The 19,560-nt window shown below is 46.1% G+C and overlaps 1 protein-coding gene across 11 annotated transcripts in view; it reads right to left on the bottom strand.

The window, feature by feature from the left end:
* Nucleotides 1-18,171, bottom strand: part of ESRRG (estrogen related receptor gamma) — a 618,074-nt gene extending 599,903 nt beyond the window's left edge. For 8 of the 11 annotated variants that reach the window (XM_041722047.1, XM_041722064.1, XM_041722050.1 and 5 more), the window contains exon 1: nt 17,086-17,438. Coding sequence is in view for 2 of the 11 variants with exons in the window: in XM_041722041.1 (XP_041577975.1) it covers nt 17,086-17,087 (2 nt within the window). In the remaining 9 variants the exon portion in view is untranslated. Of the gene's footprint in view, nt 1-17,085; nt 17,440-17,967 lie in introns of those variants that run through there. The other 3 variants (XM_041722041.1, XM_041722042.1, XM_041722074.1) reach the window with 3 other exon arrangements.
* Nucleotides 18,172-19,560: the final 1,389 nt, after the last annotated feature.

Here is a 19,560-nt window from a genome sequence, read left to right as displayed (position 1 = left end):
ACCCACTCTACTAAACTTCTTAATGCGAACACCAACAGTTCTAAGACCTTAATCGGCTTGGCCAACTTTGTGACCTGAAATTACTGGAGAGTTCCCAGCTCTACACTTTGCACTGTGTAGACCTGGCCTTAGAGTCTGTAGCTGTATTTGGTCATGTTTGCCATAGCCAGTCATTAAAATTGTTAAGATTGAACCCTCGGTCACATGATATTCTATTCTGATTCTCATCATTAACATCTACAGGAAAACCTTGGATTTCTTCAAGCCAACCACTGTCCCCTCTGCTCACATTAGATAAGGGTCCTACAACCTTACAAAGAAATCAAATGAAACACACAAAAATACATAGGAAGGGGAAAAATACACACTTTGGTTCCAGTTATATGGCGATTTCATGTGGGGGTAAGATAGCATAGGGCCTTAAGAAATACAGTTGATGTTTGAACAACATGGGGGTTAGGGACACCAACCTCCAAATGTCAAAAATCTACATATAACTTTTGACTCCCCATAAACCTAACTACTCATTGCCTACTACTGACCAGAAGTCTTACTGATAATACAATTTACACATACTTTGTACACTATATGTATTATACACTGTATTCCCACAATAAAGTACACTAGAGAAAAGAAAATGTTAAGAAAATCATAAGAGAAAATACATTTACAAAACTGTATCAGGTTTATCTTTAAAAAATGAACCTACACAGTTCAAACCTGTGTTGTTCAAGGGTCAACTGTATAGATTCCTAATAAAACAATAAGAGATGATTTATCCAATTTCAGGACTAGAGTATGAAAAATTCTTGTTCCAGTCTGTGTTACTTAAAGTGAAACTGCACCACACACCAGCATGCACCAACAGTTCAAACCTTCAAGCCTTGTACGAGACAATTTTAGGGGGCCCACATCCTAAACACGATCCAGGGCATTTATAGAGTTGGCTTCATTTCATTCCTGATAGAGGCTGTTTGTGTGGCTCATAGTAAATTCGACAGATTCAAAATATTGTTTTATCACTCTGACTCCAAGAAACGGTGGTAGCCCTCCTGCATGAATCCCTTCAGATCCATGCTGTGAAAATGACCCAGCAGTGGACCATGTAAATGTCTGAATCTCTCTCCGGATCTGCCCTAATGACTGAATGCTAACCTCCATTATAAAATAAAAAGAAAGAGAATGAAAAAAATACATAGGCCTGGTGCATTTCTTTTGTATCGGCCAACCCTCTTCCAGTAGATTCATTTTAATTTCATTTAGTCCCACAACATAAAGACATAGTTCATTTTCCAAGTATGATCTCTGTGCTTTTCTTGTAGCTTGGCTGGCTTTGATTTACTTAGGAGACAATGTCCCTTGAGTAAACATTATATGGTTTTAAAAATAACAGAAGCATTATTTGAAACAAAGGTTGCATTGGAAAGTGAATGTAAACTTACGGCTTAATTACATGTTGTGTCATAATGTAACTTCTGGCCAGGGATTGAAAACACTCTACGACTGTGTGCCAACTTGCCTTTTCAGTGTTTTCTTGCCCTTATTAGTGATGTGGGAGAAACTGTGTGGGCTTTGGGGGGGTCAGTGAGATCATTTGTTCACCAACGTTTACTGGGAAAGTATTATGTATAAATTATAGTAATAGGTACTGGAGACCCAAAAATGAATATTATTAATAATGTAAATGCTGCTCCATTCCTTTGAAAGTACAATTCAATAAAAAGAAACACACACAAAAGTAATTACAATACAGTATATGTGAAGTATTAGAAGTACACTTAATATACAGTGAAATGACTCCTCCTAGATATCCCCAGGGTACCTTATGTTCAAAATCTGCCCAAACTAGTGTTCTTGTGGTGTTCTTTATCCCCATGACTGGCTTTATCATTCACCCAGGAACACAGGGACCAGCCTTCATTACCACTTTTTCCTCATCTGCCATACCTAATCCTAAATATGAATTTTGTCATCCCTATTATCACACTCCTAATTCAATAGATCTGTGTCTCTTACTCGAACTAACAAGTCTAGCATTATCTACTCAGCTCACTCTTAAACTCATTCTTCACCCAGTAGCCAGGATGAATTCTTTAAAAAAAAAAAAAATCAATCCTGATCATGATCTTCTCTTTCTCATTTTGAATGATTTTCCACTCCTTTTAGAATAAAGAGACTCCTCCTTAACACAGCTTATGAGGTTCTTCAGTATCTAGGCCCTAGTTACTCCTCCGGCTTCATTCTATACCTCATTCCCACTGAACCTGGTCTTTAGTCAATCCCTCCATATATTCTGATGGGGGTCAGGACACGCTACCCCAAAATGTGGTATCTTGGCATGTTGAATATTTTAAGCCGAAGGATCTGAGCAAGCAGAAGCAGCAGGAAGGTCAGAGAGACTCCCATGTTTCTCCCCTGAAGCAGATCATAGAACTCTCATGCGAGAGGTGCCCTCTCTCCATGCATGGGAAGGGAACACTCTTGCCTCCAAGATGGAGGGACCCTAAGAAGAATCTAAATGAGCAGGCGTTGTTTTTTTCTCCCCTAGCTTACTATACTTAACTCATCCTCTTTGCCTTGTCATATCTTTCCATAGCTTTCCACTCAAATCTAGCACAAAAACATTCAGGTTTAGCCATTTCTTTGGGTCTTCATTTCCTTGGGAAGGTTCCCATGTCACAGAAAACTTCCATTAAATAAATGTGTGCAATTTCCTCCTGTTCATCTGTCTTTGTCAGTTTAATTTTCAGACCCACTCAGGAATCCCAAGAGTATCAAGAGGAAACCTTTTCCTCTCCTAGAATCCCAAATTCCTTCCTAACATAAAGGTTTCATGCACACTGTTACCTCTGCCTACAATTCATTTCTCTCACCTGGTGAATTCGTCATTCCATTTCCACCTAAGCACACTTCCTCAGTGAAAATCTCTCTTGTACTCCCTTACCAAGTCAGATTCTCCTACTATGGGCTAATAATTGTGTCCTTTTTTGCTTTTCATAGTTATTTATCACAGTTGTAATTTTATGTTTGTTTGCTGCCATTAGACTATAAACCCCACAAGGGCAGGGACCGTATCTCTTTCTCCCCATCACATCCAATGCTCAGCACAATGCCTAAAAGGGACAGATAGTCCATAAAATCCATAGAATAAATTAAATAACAAAGAAAGTGATGAACTTTGCCTAGAGAAAGTTGGGATGTGCCACAGACGAGGTGTCAGCTGTGTCAGGTGTTAAAAAAGTATATAATGATTCATTAGGCAGAAGGAACACACGAACGGAGACACAAAGAAACGAAACAGTCTGACATAGCTCAGTATAACTGAAGCAGTGGGTGTGATCTGTTTGAGGAGGGGAACAGTAAAGTGTCAGAAATGAGGCTGGAGAGACTCAGGGACTAAACCACAGAGGGCCTTTTGTGCTCTGCAAAGCAATTTGGACTTTTGCCATGGGAAATCACTGAAGGGTTGTAAAAAGGGAGTAAAATGATCATCAGATTTGCATTTTAGAAAAATCACTCTCATGGTAGTGTGAAGGATGTCCTTGATAGGTTGATATTGGAGACAGGGTGACCAGGTAGGAGGCCATTCTACAAGTCTATGTGAGAGATGATAAAGCCACAAACCAAGACAGTACTAGGGGATTAAGTGGAACAGGCAGCTTCAAAAGACATTTAAGAGATGAAAACGACTGATAATGGGGGAATAAGGTAAAAGAAAAAGTCAAAGTATACACCACTCTGGTCTCTAGGCATCTGGGAGGTTGTACGGCCATTCACCATGTTAGGGAGTAGAAGATGAGAACTCAGCTTGGCTAGATAGGTGAGTGTGTTTCTAAACCCAGTGAGGCTTAATATTTGAGGGCCTTCATGCCAGAATGATGGCTGTCTTCCAACGTCCTTCTCCTCTTTCATCTAATATGGTTTCAGTTAAGCACATAACCACCTACTACTGACCACACTGTTTAGCCTCCCTATGTTCACATGACTTAATTTTTGACCGTAGAACAGGAGCCCAAATATACAACCTCTGTGTCATCTGCTTAAAAGGAAATTGCTTGTCCTAGATTTTTTCAAGATAACCAGGAGTCCAGTTAGCAGGAAAACACCACGGGAAGACACAATGGGTCAATGAAGGAGACAGGCCAGACCAAGCATTTCATCAAAAACACTTATTCTGGGGGATATCTTTTTTTTTTTTAACTTATTTAATACATTGTATAATGGAGTCTAAGTGTGTATTATTTATACACACTTTCAAGTAGAGAAATCCAGTAGGCAACTGCCTACCTCAGTCTGGACCCCCAAAAAGAACTCTGGACAAACAATGGATAACTCATATCTATCAGCATACAGATAGCAGTTAAAGCCATGGGAATAGGATTAAAAAAAGAAGAAGAAGAAGAAGCACTCTGAAGACAGACCTGGATTTGTATCCTGGCCTCACTTATTATTATTTATGTGATTTTGAATAAGTTACATCTATGTGCCTATATTATATAAATCTGTAACAATGTCTGTATTAAGATAACTAGCTGCTATAAAGTTAGATCTCCACATCTCAGTAGCTTAACACCAAGAAATTTATTTCTTATTTATGTGAAGTCCAATTGCATACTGAGAGGACCCAGGCTCCTCCATCCAGTAACTCTTTCTCCCCTAGGATCTTGAAATCCTTTGTTTACAGGCTTCCAAACCACATGGCCAGAAGGTTACTGCATACTTCACTGTTGAAAACAAACATTTGGCCCCAACTAAATGCAAAGGGATGTGGGCAATGTACTACCCCCTAGGCAGTAAGTTCCTGGCAGAAACACTACATGATGGAAATGGTACACAAATCTTGATGAACAATGGCCTCATCTTCACTATATTGAAGATGTAAAGCAGAAACAAATGGATAATACACCTAAAAGTGCATCATATATAAAAGACTCTCAATACTGTTAGAGCTACCTTCTTCCCCATACCTTTCCCCTTCCCTCCATCCTAAATACACATCAGTGTCCCAAATAGGCCTTATATTTTCCAATTTTCATGCCTTTATTCACATTCTTGTCTTTACATACAAAACCCTAAGCATATCTTTTTCCTGTTTTACAAAAATTTTACTTCTATCCGTTTTTAAAGACCAATCTCAAAGCAATCTCCAGGAATCTGCTTTCTGTAATTCTTCATGGTCATTAAATTCCTTTGAACCACCATCATACTTATGAATTTTTCATTTAGCATTTATCAGACATTTGTTTGGTATTATAACAACATATGTACTTACCCTTCCTCACTACCTCCAAGCTTATGACAAGCTCCCTGAAGCCAACAACTGCATGTGATTCCTCTCCACAGTGATTAAGAAGTAAACTGAACTTAGACCTTGAACTTAAGAGGCTAACACTTAGAGATCTGGGGTCTCCTCAAAGAATGAAAAGCTGAACATTTATTCAGGCAACTCTAGAAAGAGGGAAAGACACACTTTGTTTCAAGGGTTTATACAGTCAAGTGATAACTATGTGAATTACTGGGATTCTGCTACATTTCTTTATTTCACTTTTGTATATCCATCAGGAAGCCTGTGTGGTAAAACGTCTTTATGAATAAAGCACGTACTTAACGAACAATAAAGCAACATATCTTTAAATATTATCATAGCTAAGAAAAACAAACAATTCTGAAGAGGCTTCTTTAAGAACTCTCCACAAGCATGAGTCAAGGTGATGATGTGGCCATTCTCTGGGTAATCTGATAAATGTCAACAACCAAACTATTGAAATCCGTCCCTCAGGTGAACACACCTCTCTGAGTTATATGAGAAGTTGCCAAGTCATCTTGTTCTGTTTGGATCTAGCTACTGCCTCAGAGAAAGAAGAAAAAAGAAAACTGAAGTGATTGGACATTAGGTGATCTACTGAAAATGCCTATAGTTCCCTTTTCCCAACAACCATCCTGGTAAAAGTAGACAATGCATAGGCAGGTAGGCAGGAGGTCTTTCTCAGCAAATAATCTGATCACAGGCACTTAATCAAAGGCTGGGTGTTCCTTAAACAACACGCAGTTTTCCACTTAAGGAGACTGGCGTGCGATTCCCCACTAACACTACTCTTTCACACCTGATGCTCCCACATGGCCTCAGAATCCCTGAAGGAACCTGAAGCAATCTCTCTAACCCTACTCCCCCCAGCTGGAGAGAGCAGAGATATCCAAAGATCCACTTTATGTTTAAATTCATTATGCGGTCCAACTCCAAAGGCAGCCTAAAGCTGACCTAATTCCTAGACACTAGTTTTTGACTAAATTCTGCCCATTGCTTGTCCCAGCGCTCATTGGGATATCAGAACAAAACTACCTTGGGGGAGGGGGGGAGGTGCAGTGAGATTCCATTGTTAAGATACACTCCAAATCTATACCAGTGCCACAGATTTGGGCCTTGAGGGGTGCGGCATAGAGGGGCGATAGGATCTCCCTGAAATGTGTAAGCAGAGTGAGATTCCAAAACCTATGAGTTGTTCTGTATATGAAGGATCCTGTGGTAAGTCTGGAAAGCATCAAAAACAATAGTCCTCTCTCAGATATTCATAGCACATATTGAAGGCTCTGACATGTCCAACTGTGAAGAAACCTATTGAACCCAAATTTGTCTACATGAAAGCTTCTGGGGCAAAACACTTATTATTATTTTTTTAGGATTTTATTTATTTGTTTATTTGAGAAAGATAAAGAAAGAAAGAGAGTATGGGGGGTTGGCAGAAGGAGAGGAAGAAGCAGGCTTCCCCACTGAGCAGGGAGGGTCACCCCGCATCCGCATCCCAGACCCAGAGAGATCATGACCTGAGCCTGAAGCAGCCACTCAACTGCTCAACCTACTGAGCCACCCAGGTGCCCTGGGGCAAAACACTTATTAACGTCTTTCCTCAATGGGCTGTGGGTCCCTTGAAGTCAGAGTCCACCCTGTTTTCTTCAACTGCTGTTCCTCAAGTGCTTAACATAGTATTGGATACTTTAATAAATATTTGATGAAGCAATGAATATCCTGTGAAGTAGGGTCCCATAGAACATGCCTTATAAAACTAGTCACATCTCTATGGAATAGTCTAAAGGACAACCGTCCCAAATAGGAAGATCACTTTGAATCTCATAGTCAAATCCCAATTTGTGAGGTTACTGTTAAGAGTACAAAGACATTTATTGTTTGTGGTCAGAAAACTTCTCCTTTGCTCTCAAACTATCTTCTCTTTGTATCAAATGAACCTGACCATACATTTCAAATTCACTGCCTATAAAAATCTACTGAGGGGAACATTTAAAATGCAAGTCTTGGGAATTCAGTATTTCTAGAGTATTTCTAGAGGAGCCCAGGACTCCACATTTTACACAAATACCCTAGGTCATTCTGACATAGGTGTTCAGGTGGAATGTACTTTGAGAAATGCTGACCAAGAGACACTGTGGAAGAGGAGTCCTTGACTTGGAATCAGAAGCCTGTTGGAGGCCCAGATCTGCATCTCCACTACTCGTGTGGCCATGGCAGGGGTCTCTCAGCTTCGCTTTCCTCTCTGTGGGACTCTTAATACATTTGATAGCCTATGTATCTAGCTCCTACCCACCCACTTCACAGCATTGGATAAGGGGAAAGCATTTATGAAACTCTGCCCTGAAACCTAGCAGGTATTCACATTGTTTAACAAATCAGTAAGTTCACAGTTATTTTAAAGTTCTATGGTATTAAACAAACTCTATCACAGCAAGTGCTCAACACAGAAAGATTTTCTGCTGATTATTTAAAGATAGACCCAAAAGAGTTGGACCAATACTGTATGCACCCATATCAGTCAACCTGGCAAAGTGTCCCTCAGAACATTTGGCTCATGCTTATGGACACAGTAATTAGCCAAATCATGGCAAGAGCCAAGCTATGTGACACTGGCCACAACATACAGAATGTTCAAATCTTTCCTACGCTTGTTACCAGACCTTCCCAGAGTGGACTCTTCACTCTTAAGTGAGTTAACAGCTAGAGTAAACTCTTTGGCTGGTGTCTATGTATTTACAGAGATGGTTCTTGCTTATCAAGCATCTTCATTAATAATAATTAATCATTGTTCAAGAAGTACAACGCAATGGAATATACATAATGATAATACAGTACTCCGCGTATTTAATTCTCTCTCCATTCTGAAGACTCTTCTGGAGCCTGTAGCACTCGGGGTAATTGCTGTGAAAACTGCTCAATCATCTTACAAGAATCCTCTGAAAACACTAGAGACGCTGTCAATTGTTTCCTAACTTTGCGGCATATTCTGAAGCCTGCCTTCTGGCATTGATCCAATATTGCTTGTTATTTATCTTTTCTTTACAAAATAAGGCAACAAGCTCGATGACTGAAAAATCTCTGCCTGAGACTCATTATTAAAAATTTCCAACTAGTGGAAGTATTACTGTACTTTCTATATATATATATTAGTCATCATTTTTTTGGTGTTGTCTGTATTTGCCCTTTTGATTTTAAACTTTTAAATTTTAAGTGCTTATCCCACAGCTCAAGCATTCAGTGGATATACCTAATAAATTTCGTCAGCTCATTGACCTGTGCTGAAGGATAGCAGCAAGAGAGCTTGAAAACCTGAATTCATGCCACGATGTTTATTTTCTATGTTTGTCATTGCCTTCGTGCTGCATGTTCTGGTTGTGATCTACTTTCCTTGTCTGTGTCTCCTGTTAGCAAGTAACAAAGGTGATTGCTTACAGGGCTCATGCAGGTAAGCCAGTAAATGAATCAAGCCTGGGTTGGTGACCCCATCAAAAGATGGCAGTGACAGCTGGCCCTCTGCTAACTACTGCCATCAGAGAACACGTAATGCAATCCTGGAAGTCCTAGATCTTCCAATGTTTCCAGAGAAGCTGGGCATATAATAGGTATTCAATAAATATTTACTGTAGCAAGTAATTCAGAGACTCCGATTTTCACCAGAAATCTCTAGATTTTACATGTCAGCAGCATTAAGCAGTAGTAAGATCACAGACTCTCCAGCCAGACTGCCCAGGTTCAAAATTTAACTCTGTCACTTATCAGCTACATGACCTTGGGAAAGTTATACAAAAACTTTATGCTTAGTGTTCTCATCTGTAAAAGGAATCGTATCAACCTCATAGGGTTGTTCGAGAACTTAACTTTCTAATATTTATTAAATCTTGGACGATACGTGGCACATTGCAAGTGCCACATAAACACGGAAGCTCACACTTAAACTTCAAAACGCCTTATGATTTTCACACGTATTATCCCATCTTTTCCCCACCGTAAGTGGTGGATGAATGTATTGCCCTGTATGCAAGGTAATAGTTTCCAACAGGATCTTTCAGGGCTGTTCAGGATGACAGCCATGCAAGCTACTCATGCAGAACGCAGGGCATGCATACTTAGGAAGTGTCTAGTCGGGCAGCCCGGGTTGCTCAGTGGTTTAGCACCGCCTTCAGCCCAGGGTGTGGTCCTGGGGACCCGGGATCGAGTCCCACATCGGGCTCCCTGCATGGAGTCTGCTTCTCCCTCTACCTGTGTCTCTGCCTCTCTCTCTCTCTCTCTCTCTCTCTCTCTCTCTGTGTGTGTGTGTGTGTCTCTCATGAATAAATAAATAAAATCTTTGGAAAAAAAAAAAAAAGAAAGTGTCTAGTAATTTACCCAATAGCATATTCCATAAAATGACAGATGTAGAAAAGCTGGTCCACGACTTCGAGTGGACAGAATCAGAGATGTCTCAGTGTTCATCGTATGCCTTCTTACTAACTAAATAATGAAATAAAAAAAGACCTGCTTCAAACCACTGTCTGGTTATTTTTAACCTATACATTAATTACTACAAAGCAGCCAATGTGAGAGCATAAGCAAAACCTTTACATTCAATAATGTGTATTTATATTCCTCTCCTTTTTATTCATTTTTGCTTCTAAATTGCATTGTAATATTTTAGTTTCTCTTTTCTCTGCCTCCAAGACCTTTCTCCTGGGGACTTTACAAATACAGGCCTATGTGTAGAAACTGCTAAGTTAGGAACACTCTGTCAATCTTTCCTTTGATTTTCCTGGTTGTTGTTGGTTTAAGGCAGATCCTTAATGTTATTTAAACAGAAGAGACTGTTTAGAATTTCTTGGTAGATGAATTTGATAATGATAATTTTTTTAAAAAACAACTACTGTCTTCTTGGGATAAAAGATCTCATTCAGCAGGGTAGACAGCTTATCTGAATAACTCAGGACTTCTTTGAAGAAAAAGGTCAATGTAGCCATAGATGTTTCCTTGTCTTGAACAACAACAGTTACTTTATGTGGTGCCTGATAACCTGCATTTCACAAAGTTGTTATCTGGGCACTACAGAAGTCTTCTCTTTTTTAGGGTTTAGAGTTTTAAATATTCGTGTTGTGTTTAAATCTGAGTCTTCTCGTGGATGAGAAAAAGCACTTACTGTTAAAAATAACTACTGCTAAATTGGACTTCCTACAAATTCAAAATGTTTATGAATTGTGGGGCATTATCAAGAAAATGAAAAAACCAGGGTTGCCTCAGTGTTCCAACTCTTGATTTGGGCTCAGGTCTTGATCTCATGGCTCCTGAGATCAAACCCCACCTATGGCTCTGTGCTCAGCAGGGGTCTGCTTCTCTCCCTCTGCCACTTCCCCTGCTTGTGGTGCTTGCTCTCTCTCTCTAAAATAAATAAATAATTCTTAAAAAATAAAAGAAGAGAAAAGAAAAAAAAAAAGGGGGGCGGGGGGACTCTTGGGTGGCTCGGTGGTTGAACGTCTGCCTTTGGCTGAAGGCATGATCCTGGAGTCCCAGGATCAAGTCCCGCGTCGGGCTCCCGGCATGAAGCCTGTTTCTTTCTCTGCCTGTGGCTCTGCCCCTCTGGAGTCCCAGGATCAAGTCCCGCGACGGGCTCCCGGCATGAAGCCTGTTTCTTTCTCTGCCTGTGGCTCTGCCTCTCTGGAGTCCCAGGATCAAGTCCTGCGTCAGGCTCCTGGCATGAAGACTGTTTCTTTCTCTGCCTGTGGCTCTGCCTCTCTCTCCCTGTCTCTCATGAAAAAATAAATAAATAAATCTTTAAAAAAAAGAAAGTGAAAAACTCAGAGAATGGGAGAAAATATAAATATTTGTAAGTCATATACCTGGTAAGTATCTAATACTCAGAATATATAAAGTACTCTTACAGTTCAACAACAAAAAGACAAGCAACCCAATTAAAAAATGAGAAAAGACAGTGCGTGGTCATTTCTCCAAAGAAGATATCGAAATGGCCAATAAGCACATGAAAAGATATTCAGCACCCCTAGTCATTATGGATATGCAAACTTAGAACCACAGTGAGATACCATCGATGCCTACTAGTATAATTTTTTAAAAATGAAATAAATATTAGTGAAGATGTAGAGAAACTAGAACCCGCAGATGTTTCTGATAGGACTGTATGACTATGCAGCCAGTGTGGAAAGCGGTATGGGGATTCCTCAAAAAGTTCAATGCAGAATTATGGTATGGCCCAAGAATTTGACTATACCCGACAAATCTGAAAACATACATTCAAGCAAAACTTGTATATGGATATTCATAACAGCCAAAAAGTGCAACAACACAAATGTCCATTAACTGAGGGGTATATATAAATAAAATGTGGTATATCCATAAAATCCAGTATTATTCAGCCATGAAGAGGAATGAAATACTGACACATGCTACATGGATGAACCCTGACAGCATTATGCTAAGTTAAAGAAGCGAGACACAAAAGGTCCAATGTTAAATGACCTCAATTATAAAATGTCCATAGCAGGCAAATCCATATAAGCTGAATGCAGATAAGTGGCTGCCAGGGATTGAGAGGAGTAGGGGATGGGGGGATTACTTCATGGCTACAGGTGATAAAAACGAACATAACATAGTGGTGTTGATCGCACATCATTGTGGATCTAGTAAAATGGAGTTACATTATACACTTTAAAATGGCTTAAACATTTAATTTTATGATATCTGAAATTTTATCTCTTAAAAAAAAAAAAAAAACTGGCTTGGACCCCCAGTAGAAAAACCAAGAAACTTCTTCCCATACAAAGTAATTTCACACAGTGTATCACCCAAATGGTATTAAGGAGTGACGTGCTGAATGTAGAAGATCAGTGGCTGACAAGTTGTCCTTATTCCATTTATTTCACTGTGCCATTTATCATTAGCCCTTTGCTCCTGAATGGTATTTTTGGTTTGTCAGTTTGCCAGTAGAAATGTCTCTTCTGATGTTACATCTCCATGTCCAAAAGTGTCTTATCAATAGTTTAGCCAAAAAAAAAAAAAAATAGTTTAGCCAATTTGGCCACTGATTAATGAATAAATTAATGAACAAATGTGGGAACCTTCTCCCTTCTAAATTATAATAAAATGTTTAATTTGAAATAATAGAATATTGATGGCTCTGGTAAGGGGAGACTTATGATTTATCATAAGTCAGTAATTTGTATCTTTCGTTAATTTACAAGAGATAAATGAATTAGGAACATTGATATATCTAATAGAAAAAGCAAAGAACATTAGGAAAAAACTAATTATCTCCCTCAAAAAGAACACATACATTTTATCCCACAAACAAATATCTTTTTTTACTATTAGAATGTTGGTTAAATATTATATAAATGAATCACAAGGATATATTATATGCTTCAAACTTCATTTTTCCATCCTGCAAATTTCCTGTCAACTAGGTTATACAATGGAAAATGTTGAAAAAAACTTTAAGCTGGAAAAAAAAAAAAATCCCATTTGAATATATACTGGTTAAGCAGTTGAAGGTTAGATTAAAGGATATAACTGTAAAGAAGCATGACAAAGTTATACGGAAAGTTCCGAAAAGAAATCTAGTTGCCAATGAATTTCAAAGATACAATTTCCTGAAATCATATTTTTAACACAAACCATGATTTTTTCTTAAGTCTCAAAGAAAATTTCTATATTAAAAAGTCATGTTTACCTTTCATGACGGAACTATTTGAATGTTAATATGGCCAGGTTTATTCCAAATAGTCAGAAGGTGGGGGCGGGGGCAGGGCAAGCATTTGAATAGTTCAAGTTTAAAAGAAAGAACCTAATTTTCATGTCAAGTATGTGTCTCCTTTAGGTGTAAAGCAAAGGCAGTTTTAACCAGAATTACCTGGAGAATTGGGGTGGGGATAATCCTGTCTCGTAGAAGCTGAACAAATCTGGTTCATGTACTGTTATTGTAAGGAAATTTGAGAAATCCAGAAACTAAAACCAACCTGTTGAGGATGAACAAGAATGTGATTAAAGTAAATGCTTATATTCTAGGTCAAAATTGAGACAGAAAAAAAAAAGAAAAAATTTTTTTAAAAATTAAAAAAAAAACAACAAAATTGAGACAGAAGAGTGCACAGGAGACTTCGCAGGTAGCATCATGTATTCAGTGGTCAAATTTTAAAAACACTCAGCCAGAGTATACATCTGAACATTTAGCCAAAATAGTCACAGAAGCTCAGAGCTCTATTTCTTCACTTAAGGGGGGGAAATGAAGTTAAGTAGAGGAGACAGAAGAGAAAAGCACTGAGTCACTGGAAATTCCTCGTCAAACAGAGTCTTCTTTCTGCTCTCCCAAATTCCCCTTCTCCATTTTTCTTTCAGGCCTCTGGTCTTTCCCCAGATATGTGCAAATTTAATGATCAAGTGGAATCCTGAAGAAGACTGTACCCCCCTCCTCTAAACTCTCACTTCATAGTAAAAGAAATCTCTATGAGGGAGAACCTATAGATTTAGGAATTATCCCATGGCGGGAGTCCTGGGACTTCTGACCCAAGAAAGATTGCTCACGAAGATAGGGAAAGGTCCTGCTCCAGCTTTTTGGGAAAGTGGCCACTGCCTTCATCCATCCACATACATCCGGCAAGGTAGTTTATGTTTCCAGTCAAAGCTCTGGCTGGGGAAAGGGTGACAGGCAACTGGTGCTGGTTCTGACACCATTGTAGTCCCCAGATGACCCAGCTTTGCTGCAGAGAGAAAGGGATGAAGGAGACAGGCACAGCTGCTGAAAGTTTTAGGACTCAGAACACTCTCTTGGTCTGGGGAGGGGTCAGGCTAATCTTTCCACCTTGGAGCTCCTAGGACCAGGAGCTCATGCCACCTCGAGGACACAACTTAGGGACTGTCAACTGCTTATTTGTGAAATGGTGACCATCATTTATCACCATGACCTAAGGCCATTTGAGAAAGGAAAGGCTGCTCCAAGGGGGGCACAGGTGCCATCTCTGCCAAATCCTGGTGTACTTCCCTGCTTAGGGCCTCATCTCATGGCTTACAGGTCACAGACCCAAATCATTTTAAAAGACCAGTCCCTTATCCTGTCACTTCCCAGAGTTCCTTGAAAACATGAGCTCTTCTGGGGCAAATGGTGTTTCTTCTGTTCACTAGTACATCTGGAGACAAACGGGCCTCCTGGTTCTCTGCCCTCACTTCCTTTCATACACCAAGTTCACTCTCTAGTTTTGTCTGGGTGCTGGAATGTCACTCTTATTCATCCTCTGGTAGAGAATCTGGGGTCCTCCCTATCCAGACCCTCTGCCTGGGCGGGGTGGGGGCCTGGAGGTCAGCCAGGAGGCAGAGGCAGAGCATGGGAGGGGTGGGACAGCCAAAAACCTGAAGCCTGGAGAGAACTAGAATCCCTCAGCACAGCGGCCCGGGAGAGACCTAAGCCAGAGCTTAGGGTGAGTTTATTTAACTTTGCTAAGCCGAGGAAGCTGCCAAGTTCTAAGATCCCATCAGAGACCAGGGAAAAAGCCCTACTGATTCTGAGAATTCCTAACAGCAGAAGGCTTGGGGTGAGCACTTTTCTCGGGCACAGTCCAGAAGCCTGGTGCGCAGAGTACACTTTCAGGCCCCAGATTCTGTCCCAGGGAGAATCGCCAGGGTGGGGAGGGAGTCAGCTGGGCCTTTTCCATCTTCACCCAGCTTCTGAGTGACACGGGGCCTAGAGCACTGGGGCCAGGGGATTTGAAGGTGGCTGAGCGTCAGGAATGGAGGAGGCTGAGAAGCTCAAATCAAGTCTGGGCGTGAGCCCCTGAGCCCAGGAGCCCGCGTGGCCCAGACCTTGGGCAGTGGGCTTTACTGGCTGGGGCTGGTTCCATCGCTCTCCCTGTTCTTTTCAAAGGGGACAAGGAGGAAAAACAGCCAGCGAGAGGTCACTCTTTTTGACCATATCTTACCCTTTACCGCACCTTTCCTCGTTTCCTCCTAACTTCCACCTTTCTTTGATTCCTTTCTCTCCTTCCCTGATTTCCTCTTACGACTTATGGAAAGAGCAGAGGCGCAGACAAGTGCGTGACAGGAGAGCCCAGCGGCATTTACACTCCGGCAATGGGGTGGGGAGGGACATCCCAAGACATCGCACCCCCAGGTCCCGAATGGGGACATTTCCGGGTCCCTGCCGCTACTTTCTGCTACAAAGTGGCCTCAGGTTTGACAGCCACCCAGGGCTGTCAAACGCAAGAGGCCCAGGGACAGTAGCAGAAACTTGTTTCTGCTTTTAACTTGGCAGTTGAGTTTCTGAAAGCTGTTTGGGGCGGGCCGGGGTGAGAATCCGGGCAGCTCCGAGCCAGGTAGGGGCGGCCCCCGGCCTGTCTGAACCAGACTGTCCCTGCAGGGCCAGCTCGGGGGTGACGCGGCGACGAGGGCTGGGGGCAGACCCCTCCCCCATCTCTGTGCGCGGGGATCTCGGGGTGCACACACGCTGGACAGCGAGGTCCCCTCTCCGGGGCACTGCCACAGACCCGTCCTGGCTCTCCGCCCCCCACCAGTCCATCCACACGGCAGAGCGCTTTGGAGACGTGGGCACTGGGGGATTCCAAGGGTGACATCCCCTGTGAGAGCAGGAATTGGAGGCGGGTAAGAAGTTGCGCCGGGAGGGCACCGGCCCGGCGCGCGGGGAGCGGCGAGCCTGCAGTTCTCCGCTCCCGGGCTCCTAACTCCTCCCCAGCTCTGTTCCGCTCTGCGTCCTCCGGCCAAACCGAACCGAGCCGCGGGGTATTTTCGGTCACTACCTCCTCCACCCCCGCGCCACCCCCCCCGTGTCGTGCCTCCGTTCCCGAGGCGGAGGGCAGGGGAGGGGCAGTCGGACCCGCACGCGCGAGTCTCCCGCCCGCCGCCGCGCGCCTGCGGAGAGCCGGCCTGGCCGCGCTCGGGGCGCACCGCCGTCCCCACAAACGCGCGCCCAGCGCTCCTCTCGCCCGGGAGCCCCCCGCTCCCCGCCCCCTTGACACCTCAGTTCTAAAACACCGAAGCATCGTCCGACGCTCCGGCATTCATAAGAAGAGGACAAGGGCAAGGCCCACGGACCGCGGCCGCGATCTCCTTGCGCCTTCGCTGTCTGCGCAAGCGAGTCCTGGTCCGCAGCCGCTGGAGGGGGGCGGGGGCGGCGGAGGCATCGCAGCGCCCAGTTCTGCTTGCATTTAGGGAACTGACCCCGACCCTATTTCCCGGAGAGCGTCATCCTGTACCCACGTCCTTCCCTCCTTTCTACCGGGGCGGCTCCGAGATTTTGATGGAGACATCTGTCCCTGCATCGCAGAGGGAGGGTCCCAAATGGCGAGGGCTTCCAGGGCACTTGGTTGCCATCCCGCGATCGGTGCCACGGCGGAAGGAGAGGTCCGCACGCCAAGGCTCCCGGTCCCCTCCCCCGGCGCGCGGGGCCGCACTCCGGGCCCGCTCCACCGCGCCCCTCCCCCACCCCGGCCCCACACAATTTCCTTCTTTATGAAACGCGCACGCCCAGCCCACCCCGCCTCCCGCGTAAAGGCCAGTCCTGTCTCTTTTTGTGCCCAGATGCAAACTCAGCTGGAAGTTGGGAGCAGGGCAGAGTCAGAGGTGCACGGAAAGAGGGAAGGAGAAGGGAGAAATCCCAGGGGGAGAGGGCGCAGGGCGGAGCTGGAGGTCGCAGGGGCAGGGGCAGGGGCAGGGGCGCAGGACAGCGCGAGGGGCGCGCGCGCCGCTGCGGAGCCCCAGCGCCTCCCCCGCGTCTGGCCCCCGCGTGCGCCCGGCGGGGTCGAGCGCGGACTCACATGGTCGGACTGCAGAGCCTCTCCCAACTACTGCGAGTGGGTGGTTTCGGGGCTCCCCGAGATCTTCTCCCCGGCTGCCTGCGGTGGGAGGGCGGAAAGAAACACAAAACAAATCACGGGACGCAATCGGGACGGGCCTTGCGGCGCCGCGGGGACCTCTCGCACTTCGCGCAGGAGAGCGGGCGCGGGGAGTCGGGCTGCCGCGTGTAGCCTATAAATAGCGAACTTTTAGACGGAATCAACTAACAAATGGGAGGCGCGGGCGTAAACTTGCGCACAGCCCCCCCTTTCCGGGGACGGGCCGACCACCCCTCCCGCCACTCGCTAGGCAGGGTTTGGGAGGGGACAAAATCGGAAAGGGAGGTGGAATTTAATTTTATGAGCTTTTGCAGCAGTTTTGTTATTATTATTATTATTTTTGCAACGGGGGCACTCCGCCTCCTCGACCCTCCTTTTCCGCCTACCTTGGCTGCGCAGCCCCCCCCCCCCCACCTCCCCGCTAGGCACCGCAGGTACCAGCTAGGAAGGGCGAAGGCCCAGGAGAGCGGAGCTCCTGGGGGGGGGGTGCTGCAGAAGCAGGGAGGGGGAGGGGACCCCGGAGCCCGGGTTCCCTGGGGATTACTGGAGCGACCGAAGGAAAGCAGAAAACCGCCAGCATTTGGGGGTTGCCTCTGACGCCAAGACGGGAATCTAGGTTATCCCGAGTTTGGGAGGGAAGTGCGACAGGGTGAGTACAGAAGGCACAAAGGAGTTCCTAGAGTGCAGGCTTCCTTTCCCAGGGCAACAGTGACCCCCCCGCCCCCCAGTGCTAGGAACCCCCACTCCCCCCTCTCGGCAACTTTACTCGAACCCTCGGCCCTGGCGGGGTAAGTCCCTGCTTGCCTTGGGGGCCGCAGGCTCTCGAGGAAGCGCGTCGGGCCGGAGGGTGCCCCGGGGTCGGGCTCGCTAGCTCCCCGGGGCCGCACGCCTTCTCGCCGAGCCCGCTCACACCTGCCGACCGGAAGGTCTATTTGACCGGGAGTCCCGGGCACCACTGGCCCGTCCTCCCGCCCCCTTTCCTTGCGCCAAGGCCCGATTGCCAATGGTGATTGGGTTAGTTCGATTTTCATTTTCTTTCGAGGTGCTTCTTCAAAAATAAAAGCCCCCAAGGACGGCGGGCGCTCGCCTTCCCCTCCAAACTCTCTAGGTCAGGGGGTTGTGGCTTCACTAAATTTATCCTGCCTGTTTTACACGAACCACAGTCAATAGGGTATCAATTGGGGCCGGGGGTGGAGGAGGTTGGGAGAAACTGCGAGCGCTGCAGGTGAGGGCCCGGAGGCGAAAGGAGGTGCGGCCGGTGCCCTTTGGAGGCTCCGTTCTGCCCGCGAGGCCTGCGGAGCGGGGCCCAAGCCCGCCTCGTGGGCCTAAAGGCGGCCTCCAGCGGCGGGGGGGGAGGAAGGGGGCCCGCGATCCGCGCGGCCAGTTCTCCGCACCGCTCACCCCGCCCCCTATTAACGCAGAGGTCAATCGCAACCTCTAGCCCGCATCCCCGGGAGAAAATCCGAGCGGGTTCCCGACGCGCTTGGGGTGCGGCGCTGCGGCCCCACTCGCGCTCCAGCCAGCACCGCTTCCCGCCTCTTGCCGCCCCATATACGCGGAAAAGTTATTTTGTTTTGCCCAGAGAACAGCCCGGTTTGGAAGGAGAGGGAACCCGCAGGAGTGCTTCGGGGTTGCAGCGGCCGCTCACCCCGCGGGGTGTGCCCACCGCCCCGGCTCCGCGCCACGGGGGCGGCCCCCGCGAAGCCCGTGCCGCGGCGCTCGGCCAGGAGGCTGCGCTTCCCGCGCTTCTCCAAGGGCCCGGCCTGGAGCGCGCTTGGGGGGGCTCCCGGGCGGAGCTGGACGGAGCCCGGGCGGCCCCCCCTTGCTACGTACCTGTCCCAGCCTCCCCGCTCCAGCCGCTGCGAGGCCCGGAGCCTGCCGCCTCCAGCGGGGCGCGCCCCGCCTGCCCCCGCGCGCCCCGCGCGCCCTCGCCCTCGCCGCCGCTGGGCCAGACACGGGGCGGGCTCCCGCGGGCCGTTGGCTTGGGGCCTAACCCCAGATTTTGCGGTCCCTTTGCGGGCTGGGGAGAGGGGGTCCAGGCCAGCGCCTCCCCTTTCATCCCATCCACACCTCCCCGCATCCCCTCGGGTCAACTCCGCAAGGAAAGCGGGGGGTGGGGGTGGGGGGGAACCTCCTTGCGGGCCGAGTGTGGAGGTCAGATGAACCTTTTCACGAAGGTTCTGGGGGTTGGAACTGGAGGCACAGGCCCTCCGCAGACAGGAAAGTCAGACGCACGGGCGCCGGTCCCGTGGCTGTGTTCAGCGCGAAGTTCACGTCTATTGTTTTCTGCCTCGGGGAAAGCTGCCCGGTGTGATGGATCTTTTTAGAGCCCATCACTGGAAGAAAAATCCTGGTGATAACGATTATCTCCCGCCCGCGCTATCTCGCCATCGCCCC

The sequence above is a fragment of the Vulpes lagopus genome, chromosome 11 (assembly GCF_018345385.1).
Source record: "Vulpes lagopus strain Blue_001 chromosome 11, ASM1834538v1, whole genome shotgun sequence".
Classification (NCBI taxonomy): Eukaryota; Metazoa; Chordata; class Mammalia; order Carnivora; family Canidae; genus Vulpes; species Vulpes lagopus.
This window is presented reverse-complemented; position numbering and strand designations above follow the sequence as displayed.